Source organism: Oreochromis aureus, linkage group 19, assembly GCF_013358895.1.
Source record: "Oreochromis aureus strain Israel breed Guangdong linkage group 19, ZZ_aureus, whole genome shotgun sequence".
Classification (NCBI taxonomy): Eukaryota; Metazoa; Chordata; class Actinopteri; order Cichliformes; family Cichlidae; genus Oreochromis; species Oreochromis aureus.
Genome location: NC_052960.1, coordinates 26,837,183 through 26,861,816, shown reverse-complemented (window position 1 = coordinate 26,861,816; position 24,634 = coordinate 26,837,183). Strand labels below are relative to the sequence as shown.

The following is a 24,634-nucleotide window of genomic DNA, read 5'->3' as shown; positions in this document are numbered from 1 at the left end:
CAGAGTAGAGCCAGTTCTCCTCCACATCAAAAGGAGCCAGGTGAGGTGGTTCAGGCATCTAGTTGAGGTTTTTTGGGCATGTCCCACAAGGAGCAGGCCCTGGGGCAGACCCAGGACACCCTCAAGAGATTATATCTCTCAGAATGGGAACACAAGCCACAGGAGGTGGCAGCCGGGGAGTAGGAGGTCTGGGTTTCTCTGCTTTGGCTGTTGCTCCCGCGCCCCAATCCTGGCAGAAGCAAATGGATGGATGGAAATGTGAGTGCGTTGATTTCTGATAACAGAGAGAGCTGAAAGCAGCCTGGAAGTGTGTCCTTCGTGTGTTTTGTTGGTCCATAAGTCCTTTAAAAAGGCAGAGTGATCCCTCTAATGTTCATCTTGTCTTTATTAGACATTAATCATAATGTTCAGACAACCTAACAATAAAAATAATCCTAAATATTGGTTATTTCTCAGATCATATATATTAAACCAAAAAGCATCAGGCTTCAGACTGACCAAAGGAATCAGATTTCCCCACTTTCCCAGAGGACCCTGATGATGCCCTGATGATTCAAGAAAAAAATCACCTAGAGTCCACCCAGTCTGTATGGCATCACATTTTGTTCATCTACCTCCAAACATTCCTTATCTTAAATGTATGCCATTCAATTTTGTCATTCAGTCCCCTTCCCTTTTGTTTCTTTATGCTTACATCATCGGTTCCCTGTTGTGGGCAAAATTAAATTGTGTTTATGTTTCCATTTACTTTGTATGTATTCAACTTTAAAATAGTGCCTCATCATTCTGTCACATCACAGAGCTGCGATACGTGGCGAGATTTTCAGAACAGCTAGTCTGACTCCTAAAGGCCTCAAAACTTACAACAAAACATCTAATTTGCAAGGAAAATAACCATAGACTGTATATAAAAGATGGATGCAGCCACTGGGACTTCACCCACTGGTTGGTGTAGTCTTTCTATTAGGCCACAAGATGAAACTGTTGGCTGTTGTTGTTTTGTTGTTTTGAAACCAGAGGTAAAAGGTCAGAGGTGAGTCTGACCAAAAATTAAACGCATGTGCTCACAGCTAAGCTAAGCAGGTAAGCGACTAGTTCCACGGTAAAGAATACACTGTGATACTAAAATTAGCAACTGAGACTATAAATGTCTAGTGGCATCACAGAAAAGGAAGCCCTGAGTGCTGTTTTCCAAAAGAAATCCTTTTGAAGTCAGACGAGTGGTACCCTGCTGCCCATTAGATAGCATGCAGATTTAAGGCACTTCCTGAATAGCAAAACTTTTTAGACCAGGAAGCTACATTCACCTGTTCCGTACAGGCTATGAGAACAGGTAGTCATCTGAGGATGACTCAAGTGGTATGTGACAGCACTTTGAGATGTATAATAAATGGCCTGTATTTGTATTAGAGATGGACCGATCCGATATTAGGTATCAGTATCGGTCCGATACTGACGTAAATTACTGGATCGGATATTGGAGGGAAATAAAAAATGTAATCCGATCCATTAAATATCAAAAAAGCACCTCACAAAACTTGCGACACGGCGTAACTCAGCTCATAACCGTAGCATGTCGGAGCAGTGTGCTCACGTGATAGAGCGGCTGTGTGTATTTGTAGCCTCGCTAACAATCCAGCATTTCATCTCTGAGGAAGTTATGCCAGAGAAGTAAAGCAAGTGTGTAAGTTCATCTCTGAATGTTTGTAAAGCATTCCCACGTTAAGCTTAACAACTGATATATGGAGCGACTGCCTCTCTCTCTCTTTCCCTCTCCTGCTGCTACTTCAATCGTGAAACTTATTAATGATCAGCTGATCGGCTTTTCTGTCGCAAGTCCGTATGTCTTCTTTGTTTTTGGCCCACTTTGCACCAGAAAGAGGAAACCAGCGGCTGAACAACAGCAGCACGTTTAACCTTGATAAGCTGTTGTTAGAATTTATTTATTTAATATTACTTTCTACACCAGGATCCTTTTCTACGTAGCTGACGGCTGGTAACTGTGCAGGGGCGGATCTAGCAAAGTTTAGCCAGGGGGGCTGATAGGGCATGAACAGGGAAAAGGGGGCACAAAGACATACTTTTCTTTCTTAGTCTCATTTAAAATGTCTAGCTTTTAATAAATAATTATCTGAGTCTTACACCCAAAGTTTTAATCTGATGTAAAATGTATAGAAGTCCATTACTGTATATAGTAACTGTTAAATGGTAAATGGTAAATGGCCTGTATTTATATAGCGCTTTCTAGTCCCTAAGGACCCCAAAGCGCTTTACATATCCAGTCATTCACCCATTCACACACACATTCACACACTGGTGATGGCAAGCTACGTTGTAGCCACAGCCACCCTGGGGCGCACTGACAGAGGCGAGGCTGCCGGACACTGGCGCCACCGGGCCCTCTGACCACCACTAGTAGGCAACGGGTGAAGTGTCTTGCCCAAGGACACAACGACCGAGACTGTCCAAGCCGGGGCTCGAACCGGCAACCTTCCGATTACAAGGCGAACTCCCAACTCTTGAGCCACGATCGCCCCACGATCGTTAAGTCTAATATACCCTAGTAAGCTATACTACTTTTTCCTTTGGGAAAGTACCATCTGTGCAGTCTGCAATTCTGTTGAAGAAAGATGTTGAATCTATTCTTGAAAAATAATTTATTTCTGTGCATTTTTTTTCACACTGCATCAAATTAAAGTTGATTACGTCGATTAAGCATCATGAGGTGGAGGGTGGGGGGTGGTTCCCTTTTTTTTTTTTTGCTGGGAGTTTGCAACCCTATTAGTTAGGTTGCTTAATATTTCTGCTAAGTACTCTTTAAAATACCAGAATAGGAAGGATGGAGCAGGTTTAAGTTTATTAGATTGATCAGTATTGCTGAACTATGAAATATTTTGGGTGCAGTGTATTTTTTACATACAGGTATAACAGAATAGCTTTAGTGTTGTTGTTTATTTAAACTTGAGTATGAACTTATACAAAATGCAGCAAGATATTTAAAAAACAGTTTTATTGATTAAAAAACACACTATATCGGATTCATATCGGTATCGGCAGATATCCAAATTTATGATATCGGTATCGGACATAAAAAAGTGGTATCGTGCCATCTCTAATTTGTATAGCACTTTACTTAGTCCCTAAGGACCCCAAAGCGCTTTACACTACATTCAGTCATTCACCCATTCACACGCACATTCACATACTGGTGATGGCAAGCTACATTGTAGCCAGAGCTGCCCTGGGGCGCACTGACAGAGGCGATAATAGAAAGGACCGTAGAAGGGAGAATTAATAATGATTAGAAACAGACAACTGACTTTAGCTGTCTGTGAGCAACACACCAAACCACAGTAGTTTTCTTTAGTACTGTCCATGTACATACAGTCTTAAACATCAAAGACATGTGAGCACAAATGTTTTTCAAAACAGTAACTATCATAAGAAAACCAATGAAGGAAATTTTACAAACTAACAGAAATCAACTTCTGCATTCATATTATAATCTATGGAGGACACTTTAACATGAGCAAACTAATTAGGGGTTAGTCACCATTTGAATTTATACAGTAAGCCAATTAGTAAATTACCAACAATGATAACAACACACTGCAAATCATCTGCTCACCAACAAGGCTGTGTTTTTATTCAGAGAGACCGTTTAACTGGGCAGTAAAACGCCTCTTTATACATTTCACCCCGTTTGGTTTTCAATTCCAGCTAATGCAGTCACACTACCACAATAAAAACTGTGGAGCTGATAATTAAAGGACTCCATAAAAACTCTGCTTTAGTCTGACAGAATGCGCTGCAGAGTGTGTTTGGCTAACAGCATCAGTGATTGATCCACCTTAAAAAAGAAGCTCTAAAATGGTTTCATGAGAACAACAACAAACACAATCACTGAGAGCGCAGACTGCTGCTACTATTACTGGTGCTTATGTTGTTAATGCTTCTGATACCGCTGATAAACGAGAGCGTTTGGAAGACGGCACTGGTGATCGATCCAAACTAGTTTCATGAGGACAAACTATAAATAAAAAGACAAAATAGTCTGGTAATATTTCACATACTACTGCTACTAACTGAGTACCTAACAGATGGATTTGAAAAACAAAATCAAAGAGAGCTACAGACTGTATATAAAAGAAGGCTGTACAGTCCAATTTGAAAAGTAAAACAAATGTGTAAGTCCTTTTAACTTGCATTCCTACTAATAGCCAGCAGATGCCTCTGAGTGGAAGAAGTTGTTGATTATATAGAACTTTGTGAGAAAATAAATTATGACATTAGTAAAGACCTCTCTCATAACTGTGTGGTTGTAATTGCTAGTTTCAATTCTAGCAAATAAGAAAAAAAAGGCAGTGAAGGATGCTTTAGGGAAGGATGGGTAAAATCTTTCCTCAGAGGGACAGACTGATGGGCTTACAGTAAACAAAGCACCACAAGTTGAGAAAACTGAAGAGAAACATGACATATACAGTAGAATGCTACCCTGAGGTGTAATTGATGAGTTTTTAGATTCAGTACCGTAGTGTTGTGGACAGCTCCACTCCCTCACAGTATGCAGGGCCTGGGTTTCAATCCCCCATCTGGTTTGGGCCTTTTTGTGTGGAGTTTGCATGTTCTCTCTGCGTACTAGGAAAATGACTTGCTGATAGTTCACTTTAAAATATGAATCATGTCTCAAATTCATTAACTTTCTCTTAGAAAAATTCTGTCAGTCTGTTGTCCAATCTGGTAGCGTAATATACTATAAATATATTTTTTTTTCTCTTTTTTTAAATAGTCCATGGGGTAAATAACAGAAGTTATAACAGAAAACTGAAAAACCCATTTGTATAAAAGTTAATGTTTATAGTTGTGTAAAACGCTAAATTCTTAAACTGTCATTGAAAAAAGATACTTACGTTAGGCCCACTGCTACTACACTCTAGCCAAACATGACAGTTATAACAACCACTAGCAGGCAACTATTATTATAATATTGATTTACTACTAATATTTGTACTAGTACTAACACGGTTTCTATATTTACTACTTTTTCTGCTCGCGTTGGTGATACTTCTGCTAATGCAACAGGCTAATACAACCACTGCAAACACTAATCTTAATGCTAATGCTAAGACTACTATGACTACTATGTTACTGTAGTATTGTTACCACCAATTGTAAGTAATACTGTTAGATACTTTTTGTACCCCCTGTTGGTTAATGGTATTACAGTTCCTAACTGCTAATGGCTGATGGCAGCTATTAAAGCTGCAAATGTACCCGCAATGTAGGGAAGAATTAGAATTAGTCATCTGCCTAAAATTGAAAATGCAGTTAATATAAATCCAGCTAATAATCAAGAGACTACTTGAACTGGTACAATTCTTCTAAATTTTTGAGTGACACTGCAATTTCTATTGGTACAAATTATAATACTATGAATTCTATTACTGTTAAATTACTGCAATACCAGTAGTGCTATGCAAGTATGTAGTAACTCTACCTCTTTTGAAATATAAGAATTTCATGTGCAGTTTGGTTTTAAATCTAATGTATATAATTATAATAGCTTAGTCACTGCTCTTACTTCATGGAACATGGAACTATTATGCTGACAGTAATACCCTTGATTATTTCAACCTTTACCTTATCCCGGTTTGCGAGTTAAATCTCCTCCACGCAGCAAGTGGACCATAACTGGAAGAAATGGGCTGAGATCGTGCCAAGAAGCAGGGGGCGGGTGAGTGACAAGGGTGTTAATGACAATGGGAGATATGGGAAAGAGGGAAGAGCGGCAGATGGAGGAAGTGAAGAGAGAGAGAGCGGTTTCCAAATGCAGCGTGTCTATCAGACCATCATCCAACAAATATACTTTTCACGATGAACGAGGAGCCAATCTGAGAGCGTTTCACAGTTGAATCTCCACAAAACTGGGAGATGCAGACGGAAGGACGACCTTACAGCCTTTCTGCCTCTTTTTCTGTCTGTCTTCCCGTCTATCTGTTAACCAAAGGGTCAGACAAAAGTGGCAGTTAAAGTCCTCCCGTTTTTGTTTTTGTTTATTTGTGCTCCATTTTGTTTTCTTGTTTTCTTTCACTGTCTGATGATTATACTAATGACTAATGACTTGCAATCTTTTAAAATGTCTAGAGATTACTTTGAACAGCATTCAGTTCAAATCAATTGCTATTTATATGTGACTTCCACAAGCTTCGTGGCTTATCTAACAAATACTGAAGCTGTCGGTCGGCACCCATAGACTCAGATTTGGGAAGTCTGAGTAAAAAGACCTTTACACACGGAGCACGTGGCAAAAAAATGATGAAAATTCTGAAAATGTGTCCTGTAATGTAGTTACACAGTAAAGGCATTGGGATTTACCAAGAAATTCATCCTCATTTAACTTTTAAACGTTTTACAAGAAAAAGTAAGTCTATATCAAGTGATAATGAGTCGGTCCTGATGTTTCTAAACAATAAAAGGAAGTAATGGAGATTCCGGGATTATCCAGTTCTCATGAGACGATAGCAGCAGGGAGAATTTCACGGTTTGATCCACGAGTTGAAGCTGCATCATAACTGCTTTTGTACATATGTCAGGATGTCAGTGGGGCAGTTTGAGCTCTTGTTGGCAGAGTTGGGACTACTTCTGAGGAGCTGGAGAATTCATTTCAGAGAGCTGACTGACCCAGAGCAGCGTCTAGCTGTTCAGTATGTCTGAGGTAAGACAGGATTATTTTACTATTTTTTATCATTGTATATTCAGTACCGATGCACATTTTGAGCTATGAGTGGACAAGCACCAAAATGCAGTGGTCTGATTGGTCAGTCAGTCCAAAATGATAATTTTTTTAACACAAGGATATTCTTTTATTTCCTGTGTCTGGTGTGTAAAGGCCTTCGGAGCGCAGCCTCAGACCACACACCAAAAATATAGTGTAAATATAGTGTCACTAATATATCCTAATATTAATACTTAATTAATTAATACACTAATCATTTTCACACTTCACAGAATAAAAACAGTGCAATCTTTTAATTGTAGCAAACATGTTGCAGTTTCATTTGTTTTCTGTCAAACTCAACCCTTGTTTCTCCTTCTTTCCACTAATATATATATTTTCAGCTGTACTAATACAAAGCAAATTAACCATAGAAAAAAGACTCTTGTACAAGTTCTTCACATCATTTCTTTTCAGACCTACTAGAGTAGACCAGGGTTTTTTTTTTAAAGAAAACATTCTGTGTAAAAAAAAAAAAAGAAAAAAAGAAAAAAGATTTGAACATGTTTCTGTTAGTCCTAGCAAGAGATCAAAAAGACCACAAGCACCATAAAAACACAAATTATCCCCTTAAATAAAATAAACCTGCATGCACGGTTAATTAGTGCTAACTCCAGGCAGCGCTGCAGCCGCTTCGCCTCCCCAAAGTCTCTGACAGCCGACCGCCAACGGCCTCCCGCGCCCGAGCCGAGCATATCTGAATCCAATTAAAAGTTAGAAATCACGTTCGGTTTCAAATCGTAAATGATGTGCAAAACCATACCGCTTCAAAGGCGGCTGGAACTGAAATCAAAGGCATAGGTGTGCGAAGTCCTCAGGTGAGCTTGCTGGAGCTAATGGCCAGAGTTTGTTTTTTGGAGTGTTTATGTATGACGCTCACATACAAAAAAATACAACGCCCCCCCCCACACACACACACAAAAACGCACTCATTTTCAGGCACCAAATCAGGCAGACAGGTGGGGAGTGCTGGATTTTGGAGTTTTTACGTAAGAGTTTTCCTCAGGTTGGATTTTGTTTATCACAAACAGAGGCAGACAGACAGTCTGCAGTAAAGCATTGCATGGTGAATTATGTTTCTCACATAGCTTCCTGCATCCACATTTCATATCATCATGACATCAATTCATCAGCACACCTCTCTCTGGATCCCCACTGGCAGCATTTTCTACTTTTTGTATACTTTTTTTGGTTTTTTGCACTTTGCTGGTTTCGACCATTTTAGAGAAACTAAGAAGAAGAATTTTACACAACACAATGCAGATGTAAAAGGGTTCAGTTCTCGTGATGATTCCACAAAGACTTTACAGCGAACCTGGCGATACCTTTAAAACTTTACAGCGAGTTTAGCTTGTTATTTAACTGTCCCGCTACATTGCAACTGTTCTGGTTCACTCTAACCGCTCCCATAAAGCCATTTTCTGGCCACAGCAGGCAGAGAAAAAGCTTTAAAAAGCCATTTTACACTACCTGCTCCCTATAAATCAAAGACAAACTCAGGGGAAGAGCAAGCTTTTTTTTTCCCAGTAGCTGGTAGGGACCAAAAACAGAGCTAAAAGAGACTGAATAGCAATCATTCATTCATCATCCATGCAAGAACATGATGCAACATCAAAGACTGTGTTGCTGTAATTGCTGGATGCCACTGTTGACTAACAAGCTTAGCATATTAACCTAATATCTCTTATACTAATGCTGTACTCATGAACTGCCCAAAGTGGCCAAAAATGGTAACCATCGCTTCCTTCTTCCACATAAATCTGTATAGTTTTGCCATCTTTAAATATGCTTTAAAATTAAAATTAATTTTCATATATATGACGACAACTAAATACAGCCCTGTCTAGATGCTAGGTGGTGGTGGTGGAACTGGGAGTATAGGAGACAGGCATTCATGTTTATTCATTCAGCTGTGAGCTGAAGACCTGCAAGGTGACTGGCTGTCACACACACAAATAAATGTATGCAGGTGCAGGAAAAGACAAACACTCACACATCTGGCCTGTCTATCACCTTGGATCAGGGAGATAGAGGGAGGTGTGTGTGTGTGTGTGTGTGTGTGTGTGTGTGTGTGTGTGTGTGTGTGTGTGTGTGTGTGCTTGAGTTGTGACAGAGAGTAAACAACAAAAGCTGCTTTTTCCGTCTACTGCTGGCACGGCACGGCTGCTACACGGTTTACGGCAGTTATTAGTTAAACCACTACTTACCAAAACATCTCTCTGTCTTTGCCTCTTGGTTTTCTCTGGTTTTCTCACACACATATGCATTAAACTGTCAGGTGAGTGTTTACTGCATCATGTGTGCATGAGGCACTTCTGAAACTACCATGGAAGCTGCATTACACACTGCAGTATTTCTCTCACTTAATTTATACATTTGCAAGACTTCATGATTAATTGATTACTGGAAAAGTACTCATCAGATCAACTGCCAATGAAAATATTTGCTAATTTGCAGCTCTAATAATTGCACCATTTTTACTCCTTCTCCTGCTATCTTCCCCCCTGCTGTCATCTCCTCCTACTCTGCTGTCTTTCTTCCACCCATTTCCTCTCTGTAACAGGCTTTAGCACCACTGTATAAAGTGTGTGTGTATGTGTGTGTGTTTGTGTGTGTGTGTGTGTGTGTGTGTGTGTGTGTGTGTGTACACATATATGTGTGTGATCTTGTTAATATTTCACAGTACCCTTACAGGCATGTGTGAGTTTATTAATTATGGCTGAAATGTGAGTCAAAGACGCTCATGAATAATAGCAGCCTCTGCTGCCTGTCAGTCAAACTGCTGCAGCGGCCAACAGCTGGATCATTACACACAGGCAGCAGAGCCACACACTGTAGGTGCGTTACTATTATTGCAGCTTCAGCTCCTGAGACGTTACTGAAATGAAATGATTTGATTTTGTGTTACATGGCACTGTGCAAAAGTCTTGAGCCAGCTTGCATTTCTTTATAGTTTGCTTCCAAGGAGCCAGATTGTCTTGTGGTCTCGGGGAATAGTTTTTCAGGATTTCTGAATCTCATTAAAGTTTTTTCTTTTATGACATTGCTGCTTTTCCACTCCTTTTTTGTAATTAAGACTCTTAACACTGACATTTGAATCACTTAAGCTTAAAACTACCTAACTCAAGGGATGAACAAGTGTCATGTCTATACATGACAGAAAAATTCATTTTGAATCTTATGTTCAGGCACTTTGTTACTGGCAGGCTGTCACAAAAATGCATACTTTGTTTCTACTACTTTTAAAATGTTCATGATGACAGGCATGAAATAGTATTTTTGCACTAATAACATGATTTCCAAAGTGCTATAATTGCAGTATGATGTGCAGTGTATCCTTCAAAATATGTGAGGACAAAAGAAGAAGTGGCAGGTCAAAAAATTTTCAGATGTGAAGTAACTGATTAGACATGGTCTCAGTTGAAAAGTTTTTGAGGAATCATTCTTGCTTTCAAGGAAAGAAAGAGAAATGAGGAGAAAAGATTGAGATATGCCAAATTACACGCGAATTATACTGGAAATCCGTGAAAACAGGTCTGATGGAGTAATGATTCCCATCGTGAAACGTTGGCTCTAATCATCATCGGTATGTATGAAGGAGTAGAGAAGAGGGGTACAACAGTGAGTATCTACAGCTACCTGTAAAACACGGTGGAGGCTCTGCCATGCATTTCAGCCAGTGGTGTTTGAGATCTGGTCAAAAGTGATGGACTCATAAATTCTGGCACTAATGGTCTCTGTGAGTAAACAAGAAATAGTCCTTTTCTCTCAGGGATACACCTATTCAAAATTTGGATCAGACATTGACTCAAAATATGAGTATTTGGTTTAGGTTTACAACACGACATAGTTTTCTTGAAGGGATCTACACAGAGTAGTAAAAACTCATGGGTGAAGCCAACAACAAATGGTGAGCATTTCGAGGCATCCTACAGTATTTTAAATTTTCTTTAGTGTGTTAACTGCAGACAGTCGTGCAGTGAGTTGACATGAAAAAATGTCTACTGACAACTTCTCTCTCTGTTTATCACTCTCTCTCTCACACACACATACACACACACACGCACCCACACATCATGTCAGGGTTAATGCTTTCTCAGAGGGTATTAGAGCACTTAACTTAGCATATTGTCATCAGCTTGATCTTCACTTCTCCTGTGTGTCTCACATGCTTCGAACTTTAAGTTGTCCGAGTGTTTCTTTTCCCTAAGAACACTTTTTACTTTTGTTACCACAGATACAAAAGCAAAGTTCCAGAAAGCTCCTCTAAAAGCACTGACATTTGACGTTACGCAACTTCCCAAAAAATAATTAAAGAAGCAAAATCTAATACTACATGCTTCAATTTCAAAATAAAATATAAATCAAATAAATTTTAAAAAAAGCACAGTTGTATACAAAAAAATTAAACAAAATGTTATGTAAAATGCAAGATGTTATGGAAAACTTTATATAACATACAAAATATTACAACCACTATAAAAAATACATTTCTATGTGAAGAAATACTATTCCTCCTGTTGCTTCAGTTATTACAATGATTAATTCTAGTACCAATATTACTTGAATTACTGTTATTACCATTACTGCTAATAATAGTGCAAGCCTGAATATCTAAACACATATAAACATACAGACACTAATGAAGCAATGCTGATAATGTGATTCACATATTTAAGCACTCTTTAAAACTCATCTATGCATGCATTAACATGTATATTTAAGCACACATGCACAAACTAAATATAAATGAAGAAGTGTGCTATCCACACACACCAGAGTACATGCTTCATTGCTGTACTGACAGAGCAGTTAATGCTCCGGGCATCTAAATCACACATTACATAGACCTGCTCGACTTAATTTGCCTTTGATCTTTTTTATTTTCTTCAAAAACACCAAATTACAAATTCTTGCTCTCTTGCGCTCTCTCTCTCTCCCTCCCTCCACGGCTGTCTCTCTCTCACTGGACAGAGCAAATGAAATTAATAAGGAGTACATCAGAGGCAGTGGCTGCGCTCTGGCTGTGGGCTTTCTCTGTATTGCTGCTGCCTCACCAGGAACACCAGATTTCTCCCACCGCCCACCCCGCCTCATGTTTTTCTTAATATATTTACACTAATTGAAAATCTACCATTCCTCGACAAACAGTCTGAATTATTAATAAGAATTTTATCGCTCTGTCTGTCAGCACACTGCACTTAAGAATGAAATATTAGCTTTCATGTGTTTAAAGTTAGTTACATATTTTTCATGCTGATTTAAACAGGCAGGTAAGAACAAGTTTGTATGTGAGAAGGTATGAAGAGTTTTTGCCTGGAAAGTTCACAGAAGTTTGGTTCGGTACATTCAGTAAGTACAGAAGCATTTCACTATACTAATCGTAGCACATGTGTGTATGTATTTCTACATTATTGTATGGTCTTTATCTTACAATATTAAGCACCTTGAGTCTTTATGACTCAGTTTTAGTGTCTTAAAGTCCCAGAATCATAAAGCTGAGTTTGAAATCTATTGATCCACATTACCTGGTACATTTTCTTTATCTAGAATTAATTGATCTTTCCTTCAAATAGCCAATTATGACTGCCGGTCATCTTCTTTTAGTGTCACAAACACCTGAGCACCTAATACAGCATTTGATTTAAGGGTGAGCAAAAAAAAAAGAACAAAATCAAGAGAGTAAAATCAGTTAATGGAAATCATAACCTCTTTTTTTGGCGCACGGGCCCCACAGGCTGCTCTGATTATACATACATTCATTGCAGCAGTAACACCAAAATACTACATCTTTTCTGCTTTGCACACAAAAGTTAGAATTCACACAGCTAATAGAGATTTTATGGTGTCTATTCAGCAAGCTGTACAACATGATATCCCACTGTTAACGATCAACCAAGAGAATTAAGTCATACAAATATACTAATTAACAGACCAAAGAATGCTTACTAAAAACATATCATCTGCCTGATGCATCAGCTCTCAGCTCAGCAGTCTTTAGGTACATTTAATATTGCGACTAGCAGCACAACACCATAAAAGAAAGGAAAAGATGCTCCATCTCATTGTGGGTTTTTTTCCATTTCCAAAAGCCACAAACACAGAAAAGCACTGGAAATAAACTCTCCTCCTCTGAAGAAAGCGCAGCACATCAAGGTGAACAGCAGGCTGGTTTTTGTATGCTATGTTAGGTTAAATTTAACAACGGCAACACCATAGACTACTCTCATTTGTAAAACAAACAAGCAGAACGTACATATTTAATGTGGAATTATGCTAAACTACACTTCAGCTCAACAGGTCTGTTGTATGGATTCTGTTCTGTGGAATTTAAATTAGATTAGAGAGAAAGTGAATTCAGATCCTTTAAAAACTGCAAGAATTCAAATATATGTGTCTCCAAAAGCACCTCAAATAACACTGATAGGTGCATGAACAGTGGGCATGACTGATGAGTTATTTCTTAAAGTAACAGAGAGTGAATCTGTTTTTTGGGTAAGGGAAAAAAATATCCTAGGAGTCTTAGTTCCTTTGGCTCTCACTGTCTCAACATTAATACAACTGAAGTAACTATATACAGCAACAACAAAAAAAAGCAGTGAGGATACTCCCTCCTCTCCTTAAACAGTTTAAAACACACCTATAGGCACTTTAATGGAGCAAAACAGCAGGTTTTCTTCATGTGCGCGGCGTCTCTCTAGTGCTCCTTCTTTCTCTGGGGGAAACCTCGCTGCAGTAACAAGCCTGTGCGATGCTGAAATAGTGCCGCGGGCAACAGCGAGCAGCGGCTCAGCGCAGGCAGGTGAAGACAGGGTGAAAGTCAAATCTTTTCACTGTAAACAAAAGCCCCAGAATAAGCGAAAGTAAATAGATGTAGTGTGAAAAAGAATGCTGGCTTGTTTGCTCGAGATTTGAGCGATTCTTTGCGGGCGCCACAGGTGGGTAGCTGTCCAATGAGGTGAGGGATTTGCTGTTATGAAGACGGATAGATGAGGAGAGGAGGGAGTTCTTGTGAGAAAAAGAGATGGGGAGAAAGGAGCCGAGATGCTATTGAACGTTTGTCAAAAATCTTAAAAAAGACGTCATTTTCAGCAGTTTTTCTCAGAGTGCTTTGGGACAAAGTCACATCAGGCGTTGCCTCTCCGGTACATCACATGTCAAAGATGAGCTACCGACTGTTCACGCTGAGGCCTGTGCGAGAGGACTGAGGGATTTGTGGAAATAAAGAGTGATGCTCGCTGACAGGCTCACATGTGTTTGAGAGTCTAAAGAGGCCAAATAAAGAGTTCAGATGTTTATCTGCATGCTGCTTTGTGGTGTTATCCTCCAGGTACAGTGTAAGCCCAGTGGTGACAATAACTGCTTTGTAAAAGTGAAGCTGCCAGTAATCAAAATGGATGGGTAGGTTAGATTGTGGTGCTGTGTAAATACTGCACTCCACTGCTACGGCAGATACAAACTGATATTCCACAGGAAAGGTAATACAAACACTAGAACAGGGAAGCATATTATTATAAGATGCCTTGCATAGCTGTGATTCAAAGACAAGAGATTTAATGTACAAAAGTCAATCTTCAGTTCTTTATATTTTGCTTTTAAGGAGCCAGACTTTCTTGGAATTTGTTTTAAGTGGTCTTAAGCAACAGTCCTCCTGGGTTTCAGATTGTCTTTCATTTTCAGTCAAGCCCTTATACCTGATCATTTTCAGATGCCCTTTTTTTTTATTATTATTTAAGCCGTTTATGCATTAAAAAGTTACCCAAGTCAAGGGATGAACTAAAATATGCCAATAACAAACTTTGACAGGCATAAAACAGTATTTTTGCTCCAACAAGGAGCTCTTAGCCAAAACCTTGCCCAATCTCAGCATGGCCTGCAGAGCAGGACAAGTGGAGGACAAAAGAAGTGAAAGGTCTGAAAACCCATCTACAGCAGATGAACAGTTTCCAAAAGTCATGACCTTAAGAAACAGAAAAAAACAATCCAGCAAAGACCAGACACATGACCTGAAAGCTGCATCTGGCCCTTCAGCTGATCCGTCTTCTGTTGGTCGGAACGTCATCGGAAACGGTCTCAATGGAAAGGTCGCTGTCAGGAAGTCATTCTTAAGAGATACAGGGAGACAAGCCAGTGACATGCCGAATTACATAAGAACTGGACCAAAAATCAAAGAAAACAGGTCTTGGAGGTCAAATTGTCATCAATATGTACGGAGGAGGTTATGAGAGAGGTACACCAGTGGGTGTCTGCGGCCATCTGTATAACATTTGAGCCAGTGGTGTTAGGATCCTATCAAATCTATTGGAATCATAAAGAAAGAAACGTCAGATTTCAATCCACCGTGCAATATCGGAAAGCGTCTGATTGGTAGTGGCTTCAGGTTTTGGCATGACAATGATCCCAGACACACTTCCAGTAATAGTGCAGTAATAAGATTGTGTAATGTGTAATGCCACCATCATGGATTTGCCTTGCCAGAGCCTGGCCCTTAACATTATTTAAGCAGTGTGGGATCAACCTGACAGAGAATGGAAGGAAAGACACCCAACATCCAAACAGGAGCTTTGGATAGTCTTTCAAGTCCTTGCAGACTATTAAAAAAAATTACAACAACACTTGCCTAGTTCAGACTAATTTGAAGAAAACAAAGGTGGTCAAACCAAATACTGAATTTTAACCTTTTCAGAATTTTACAAACTCTGTTTTATAGCAATATATGAAGAAATGAGGGGTTTGCAGAGCATTCTGGGTTGAAGACATTTATGCACTTCAGAGGCTTCTTGAATGCATCTTGTAATATTATTATTTCTGTATTTCTTCTATCAGTGCATCAGAAGTGCTGTTAAAAAAGAGGAAAATTATATTTTGAGTGGATACAACCCACAGTACTGAGTCACATCATCTTATACTCCTCAGTTAAAGCAACGCTGGCAAAGCTTGAAGCCTAAACTGAAGAAGTTGTTTTTTTTACCTCAAAGTTTCTCTCAACATCTGAAATCTGAGTTTCATCTTAAACAAGTACTAACAGGTCAAATAAGGCTGGTCTAGACTTGCATAAATACAAATATAGCAAGAATGGAAATTATTTTTAATAAGCTTCCCAAAAAGAACTGATAACTGCAACCCAGAGCCAAGGTTTCTAAATGTTTACTATCTCCGTTTGATTTCTTTACGGTAAACAAGGTCTCAGGCAATATTAGCTAAAACTCATCCTGCTGATTCATTTCAAACAAACCTCATCAAGCATTCTGACTGTTGATTTCAGTGGCAATCAGACAGATGGGTCTCAAGATCAATGCTTTTGGACTACAAACATCACATCATGACTTCAAAAGATCTCTGCTCTTGCTCACTCGCTCTCTCTCTCTCTCTCTCACACACACACACACGCACACACCCTTTTCCCATGTCTAAATCTATACAATCCATTATTAACATGTTTCCTGCCAGACAAAGACACAGGTAGATGATAAAATATATAAAAAATAAAAGACAAAGAAGAAAGAGTTAAATTATTGAATTTGGGTTGCTCTCGTCGAAATAAAAAAGACAGAGATGGAGAGGAGAAGAATCTATATTGTGTTCTCAGGGAAGTGAGGGAAAAAATCGAAGGAGAAAGTAGGTTAGAAAAGAAAGGCAAGGTGAGAGAAAGAGTGGCATCAAAGAGAGGCAGTTGAACAAAGTCAGCGACACGCCAGGAGTTGACTCATGCGACATGGGAGTGAAAAAAACCCCCAACTAACATCAGAACACGTCACACAACTGCTCAGACACAGACTAGGAAACAAGGTGAACTTGTCGCATGGAAGGAAGGAAGGAAGGAAGGAAGGAAGGAAAGAAGGAGGGAAGTGATGGAGAAAAAGCGATAAAAGAAGGAAGAAAGCTGTGAAAAGGAAGTGATAGAGGAGGGGATGAAGACATGGAGGGGAGAAAGAAAGGAAGTGAAGGAGGAAGAAACAAGAAAAGGAAAAAAGAGGTAGACAAAGGAAATATGAGAAGAAAAGGCTTTAAAAAAGATGTGTAAAAGAAACATCTGAAAAGAAAGTATGGAAAGAAAGTTTGTGCTTGGGAATAATTAACAAAAAAAAAGGAGAAAAACACAGAAAAAGAAAATAAATGACCTAAGAGAACAAAGAAAGGAGTGAAAAATTAAAACTAAACCTGAAAATATAAAACATTTAATTCCAAAAGTAACAAAAAAAAGAAAGGAAGGGGAAATATAATTTATAATGTTTTGAAGCAGAAAGACAAAAAAGGAAAAATGGACAGAAAGAAGGAAAAATGAGGAGTACAGAAATAGGAAAATGGTACGGCACTGAACAAGCTCGACAGCTGATAGGAAAGTGAAGTGGGAAAATAAGAAAATAACAGCCGGACAAGGAGAAAAAGAAAAACTGGGTGTCATAGAGGATGTGAGAGAGAACATGAACAAATGTGGAAGAAGAAAAGAAAGAAAAAAGGAGAGAAAGAGAAAACAGAAAAAGAGGTGTGGAAAAGACACAGGAGGAAGAATAAATGAACATACAACAGGAAAGCACACACAGGAGAGAAGACTGAGAGGAGAAAAGGTCCAAGAGAGAGAGAGGAAAGCAAGAATGTGAAGTGGCAGAAGATGAAGAATGGAGAAAAGGATTCAAGGAAGAGGGAGAATAAAATTTAGGGGGATAACACACAAGAGAGGAGGAGGCGAAGGAGGATTTATGTGTTTTTAGAGCTGTCATTTTGAAGGACAGAGCAGGGGCGGAGCGGCACACCTGCAACAGCTTGAATCTCTCTATCTGAATCTGCCTGGTTCTGTCATACATTCCCTTTCAATCATGCTCACCATGTATGTTTACGTTGCCTCTACTTTTTCCATTTTCTGTTCTTATCTTCACTGCAGTATCTACCTTCTTCATACCGCCCATACATTTCTTATGAATATTCTGCATAGGTGAGCCAGAACGGCATCGACTTAGTTCATCCCACTCGTGATCCATCACAACTAAAGCAACGAGTGTGACCTTGACTTTGAGCACAGTTTGGGTGAAGACCCATTAGGTCATCACTGTGATTAAATTTGATTCAATTCTAATCAGCAACAGGAAAATGAATAGTGATCTTTTTGAATTCAAGTGGAAGGGGCAGGCAATAGATGGCTCGCTGTGGCGTGAGCTCATCAGTCCTTCAACTAGATGACCAGTAGGTTTTAGTAGTCTTTATAAAACTAATTATTAAATGTCCTCAATCACTGATGTGTTTGACAGCTAGCTGCCATACTCTGGACTGTGGTGCCCTTCCTAATGGATGTTGTAAATGGGCAAGGTAAAGAGTGGAACAGATCTTGCAAAATCAGCCAGATGTAGATGGTACAGAAAATGAATGGCTCTACTGTATATTGGTTGTGTACGAATAGTCTTGCATGTAATCACAGGATCCAATTAATGCATAACTCTATTCAGTACAGCTATGTGGGCTGTAGACATCATTACAAGGAATACACTGCCGGTACCACATTGTTACTTTTTCTCTTTGTTTTTCTTGCTTTTGGACTGTTTCGTCAATCCAATATTCAAACTGCTGAAGGTATGAATTAGAAACATCCCTACCTTCTACAATAGATTCCAACATGCTGCCTGGCTCACCTTTATCAAAGGAAAACAAACTACATTCAAAAAACTGAAACTGTTCACTAGTTACTATTTACCATCTTCATGTTCCACCAGTACAAACTGCCAGAGGGCACACACTGCAGTAAAAAACCTAAACATAACAGTGGTCTGTTATAGATTAATACAGTGATGGGTTTGGAGGTTTTTTTTCAGTATTTAAAATCATACTTTTGGGATTTCAAAATCCCCCAGTACGGCATAACAACAAAGAAAGCCAGCAGGAAACAAGAAAGAGTGTACACTTGTCATTTTATAACTCACCCAGGTGAAACACAGTTGCTGGCTGGATTACATTCATAAGCAATGTGCTTCTGAATGAATACTGTGGCACATTTATGAATAGCAGGAGTCGACAGGAGGTGGTGAACACAGACAAGTATACCCAACAGGCAAGAGATGCATTTCATTAGGGAGATTGTTGCCATCATATGCTGTTTTGGGTACTGTTGCTGTTATATTTCCTGGGATGACAGACTCAGCCAAGTAGCTTGACGTGGCTTCATCCTCCCGATGGTTTACCGGACCAGAATTCAGCCAAACTACCGGTCTGTCCTTCCAGTTTCTCCTCATTTTTATTGTCTCACAACACTGAAAACCCATATTCTCTCTCCTCATTTACACACTCTCTTTATATCTTTTGAATACCATCTCCCTGGTGTGTGTGTGTGCGTGTATGTGTGTATGTTTCTAAGAGAGGAAAAGTGAGAATGGCTGCAATGCACATACTCTCCCCGGTACACCTGTCTCTTTTAGTTTACAACCACTCTGCTTATTTCCACACCCAAACATGCACGCAGTTAAAACAAACACATGCAACAGCAGCGCACGTACACAACCTCACGAGTAAGCTACCTCAAGCAGAGGTGTGCACATTAAACAAATACGCATTCCCACATACACATAATTAAAGTGACTGCACCAAACAAACCTTGTATGGTAGTATCTTGCCACACATACACACAACCGCATGAATACAGCTGTAAGCAGAGAAGACAGGTGGAGTGTATATCAAGGGCCACCCAGCTCCTACACCATTTATCTCAATTTCACCTTCTAGACACACGCAAGCACACGTGCATTTAAGATTAAAAAAGCACATACACACAAGCTCAGCAGACATATACACATTCATACACAAATTAATAGACAAGAACCAAAGTCAAATAGACACATTTTTTACACCCCTTTCGTTCTCCTACTTTTAACAGTTTGCGCATTTAGTAAAATCCTGATGTTGGGTTATGTATAAATAAAAACATCTCATTTTATAACTGCCTGAAATGCACAGAGTAGTTTAAATTTTTCATTTACTGTCAAGCTGAACTTTTGGTGTTTCTAGAAGCCCTACATGGTGTTAAGCCCATCCTATAATGAGCTATTAACTGCCGTCTCCTTTCAGCTCTCTGCCTGACTCCGACACAAATCCCCCCTTTATTCTCCAGTACTGTAATCCACCACTCGCACGCACACAATAATACACAGAACTCGAGACACAATGCACCAGGCCTCAGTTCACTTCCTGGTGTCAAATCCCCTTCTTCTCACTGCTCACTTACAAAGACGGTAGAAGAGGGAAGGGTGGAGAGGATGAACTATCGAAAAAGAATAATGCAATTTTATGGCAGTACACAAAGACACGAGGATAATCAGACTGAGCTTTGACAGTCATACTCACATATATAGACAGCTTTTTAAAGCAGTTTATATAAAAGCAGCAATTTGGGAACCACCAATTAGTGAAGTCCTGTCTTGAAGCTTTTAGTTGACCACCTTGAACCATTACCATCTCAGAGCTTTAGTGGAGTGTGTGTCAAGTAAGACGAAACAGAGGACCGCTGTATGCTCATATGGTAGTGATTGACAGTCCTTGTCAATACAACCTGAAGCATTGGGCTGTTACACTCCTTTTTAACTCTAAGAGGGCTGTAACTTAAAAAAATCAGTGTCATGCTATATTAAATAAGGCTTGAAACTAGTGATTTAGACCATAATCCCATCAGGAAAGTGTTTACTGACGTCTTAGTTCACACAAAAGTGAAGCCTGTAAGATTTGTTTTCTCCCTGACTTCTATACAATCAGGTTTATCTGAGCAAGTTATTAGAAAAAAAATGCCAGTTTAAGACACTTCTACACTGGCTTCAGTTGGCTTTTTTAAATGAACATTATCTGGTTAAAACAGAACCAGGAAAACCAGAAACAGCTGGAATGTCATTGCAAAGTTGAGGTCATAAAAACAAAAACAGGTAGTTTGCATCTAAAATCAAAGGACTTCAAAAGATGCAAATCTACATATAGATTATAATCTTTGATACTTTTTACAAGATGAGTATGAAGGTATGATGCCAACATAACACAAACACCAACTCAAACTGATGCATTGCAGGAGTAATGACATTAATGAAACTGTTCTGTCTCTTCTGTGTTGACTTTAGGGTCATTTTATAGAACATTTTCTGCCCAGCCAGTTGCCTGAAAATGTTAAGGTCCATAGCTAATTGCTGTGAAATTGTAGCTTCATATATCATATACTTTTCAACACATATATATATTTTTAAGTGGTCTGTTGACCCACTCCCAGTATGATTTTTGGCACTTTTGACATTTGAGGTAATGTTTGAACACGGATATCTCAAAAACTATTAAAGATAAAAGCCTGAAATTTTCACTGATATTTCTTAACATCAAAATCAGTCAGAATCTGTCATTTGGCTACAGACACATCAAAAAATGTCTGACTTTTGGCTTTCAAGTCATCCTGCAAAGCTTCATATTTAAGCACATACTAATGAAAAATGTCACATTACAAAAGCTAAATAGTGACAATATCTAAATGATATATAGTTGAATTTCACAATAATTCAAATAGAGCATGTGGAATACTTTATTATATATATTATATATATTTTTCTTAGACAGAAAAATGAAGAAAAGGCTATATTCTTTCAACTGTCATTGTTAATTAATGATATATAACAAATTGTGGAACAACAACAAAAACTACAGTAGATAGTCTATTTGAAACTTAAGACAAAATACATTCTGAAGTTTCCAGATGGTATCCTAATTATAACTGTTAAAATAGTTTTGCTAAATATATATGCGTAGTTTTATTTTAGCGACCTATTCCACTACTATCCTACTGCCCTGGAGGTCTCTTAATCTGCATTACAAGACTTCCAGTAGGTTTTAAAAATGGAAGGTAGAGTAGGTCTCAAAAAGGAAAAATTGTTATATATTTAACAAAGTTCGTTATTTTGCAGTTATAATTTGCATGCCATCTGAAAACCCATCTGAAAAACTGTGTACTAATATTTTTGTTTTTTGTCACTGAACTTATATTTGCTCAATCCAGCATAAAAGGTTAAATAGCAGTTTTGTTTTTCATTTTTGTGCCAAAGAATGTCACATTATGGTATTATACATGATTTAGTTTTCATTATTGTGAAATTAAACCATTCAGAATTTCTCACTTGTTCTCTTTTGCAGTGTGAGGTTTGTTTACTTAGTGTAAAAGCAAAGCTCTCGATTTACCGGTGGATCTACGTCCCTACCCTCGCCTATGGTCACGAGCTGTGGGTAGTAACCGAAAAAACGAGATTGCGGATGCAGGGGGGCAGAAATGGGCTTGCTCCGAAGGGTGGCTAGCCTCTCCCTTAGAGATACAGTGAGGAGTTCAGCCATATGGGAGGGGCTCAGAGTAGAGCCGCTGCTCCTCCACATTGAAAGGAGCCAGTTGAGGTGGTTCCGGCATCTGACAAGGATGCCTCCTGGGTGCCTCCTGGGTGAGGTGTTCTGGGCATGTCCCACCAGAAGGAGGCCCCGGGGAGAGGGAGGTCTGGGCTGCTCTGCTTAGGCTGCTGAACTGTGAACCGGCCCCGGATAAGCAGATATTTTTAAGATATATGTAAATATATGCCCAAACATCTCTACCCAAACTTTGAACCATGAAACTTTCAGGCAAATTGGAGATGGTGGAGCAGAAGGCTCACATTCACTTTGGATGTTATGGTGCTTTGTTCATTTTTTCCCTTTTTTAAGTCTTAGTTCAAAATAAGATTTGATAGCATAGTGAATTCTTTGTTGCTGACCTGTGGAAAATAGATGTACAATTCCCAGAAAATGACTGAATGAAATGCAATTTTTGGGTGCAGAACATTAACCCTGGGTGATACTTTGGATTAATTACCTGGCTTCAGCAAAGAAGTAGTTTTGGGAAATCAGTTCAACTTTTCTCTAGAGGTAGCAGTTCTTTACAGCAGTGATGCAACCAATGCCCAACCAGATGCAGCTACTCAGTTTTTCCAAAATGACAATATGTATAACTCTCTGCATGGAATTCATCAGGGTTATTCCTATGCAACATAATACATCAGGTAAAATGAGGCCAGAGGATCCCTGATGCCAGAAATTGAGTTGGGTGCCAGCATAAGTGAATCAAAGCAAAAATATCTTCCAAAGAACCAGTCACATCAGTGCTGGAAGTCGTTCCATTTTAAGGCCTATCCTGGAATGAAATAGAATCGAACAAGTTGAATTGGTGATCCTTACGTCTTTAACGTCTTAGAAAATCAGCTGGAAACTTAATGGCAATGCATAAAAACGAACTTACATCCCCTTCTTTTAATGCTACTGAGACAAATCTGTATATGAACCAACAACAATAAAACAACAGTAAAAAAGGTTTGGCAATCCATTCATACCACTCTTTGTCGATGACACACGCACGCGTGCACACACACACACACACACACACACACACACACACACACACACAGGGAAGTTATACTATTGGTTTTACTACTGCTACTGCTACAAGGAGCACACACAAACGTTACCATGGTGAAGAGGTATGCTGCTGGCCGGCCAGGTGAAGGGTCTTGGGCCGGGCGGCGGAGCAGCTGCCTGCATTAGCTGGCCGCTCCCAGTAGGGGTCACTGCGAAACACACAAAAAAACGTTACGAGGTTCTTTAACGACAGCCACATGAAAAAAGGAGAAGAAGAAGAAGTGGGAGTAAAAATAAGACTTAAATGAAGAATAAGAGGGAGAAAACAGGAAAATAAAGTGAACAAAGACAAGAAAGTAGGAACAGAGCATAGGAACCAAAGAAAAAATAACCATACAAAGCACAGTGCTAATGTCATGGAAAATCAGGGAATTAGATGCAAAATATATTCTGCAGATAAGCAGTAGGTAAATGATAATTTGGCAGTTCATGTGAAAAAATAATGAAAGATTGGGCATTTCTAGCTCAGTGGAAAACAAACTGTGGACCTTCTGATCAACCTCATAAAGTCTCAAGTCTATATGAAAATAAGAAGAAGAATCCAAATACTTTGTTTAATTACCCATAAACAGGCAGCTGTGATAGCTCTGAGCATATCTTTAGCGTAGAGGGTGCTGCGGATGTGATGTAATATGGCAATATCTGTGTGGACTGGGGGTAGCACGCTCAGCATCCTCAGGACCACAAATGCTATCAGCACCCATATGAAAAAGTTTGCTATAAATGATATATAGTGCATATATTAAATATACTATGTCAACTTATTATTTGTCCCCCCAAATAATAAGTTTAGTACTTAAAGGCACAATATTTACCTATGAAAGAATAGACATCTCAGAAAGCAATAAATGTAGGCTGCACACTTATACATGCAGTACTGGCTAACAGGAAAACAAAATTTCCATAACAGATGTTCCATGTTTCCAAAACAAGTTAACGATAAGTTGGTGACCATCAAAGTTGCTGCAAAAACATTACCGTACTGGCAAGGAATCACGGATTAGGATGATGACTTACTACTCTGTTATTTAACGGTCACAAACAATCCAGCATCAGCACAGGATAGTAAATTAATGTACTTTACTCTTTCAGTAGGATGTTTAATAATACAGTATAAGTTTATCTACAAACTTTACTTAACACGAGTCACTTTGGGGTTTTTGTAGCTTCTTCTTTCAGGCATTGGAAGAGCGACTCACTGAGTCAACAGATGCAGTCAGTCTGTTTTTACTTTGTTGCATGAAGAACTGGAGGCAGGCAAACTGTTTAATTCTTCATTTATTTACCCGTCTTTTTTATTCTTTTTTTATCTCCTTCTGCTGCTACTTCTCCACTTTTCATGCATTTGAGCTTAGCTAGCTTAGCTAGCTCCACAGTGAAGCTGCGTTACTTCCTCGTCTTACACGTGTTTCATCAAGTTTG

At 39.0% G+C, this 24,634-nt stretch overlaps 1 protein-coding gene across 1 annotated transcript in view; it reads right to left on the bottom strand.

Moving 5' to 3' along the window:
- The window catches only part of LOC116310777 (neuronal PAS domain-containing protein 3), a 360,308-nt gene that overhangs the window by 221,281 nt on the left and 114,393 nt on the right, over nucleotides 1-24,634 (bottom strand). The window contains exon 4 of the mRNA XM_039603778.1: nucleotides 23,263-23,361. Coding sequence (XP_039459712.1) covers nucleotides 23,263-23,361 — 99 coding nt within the window. The remainder of the gene's footprint in view (nucleotides 1-23,262; nucleotides 23,362-24,634) is intronic.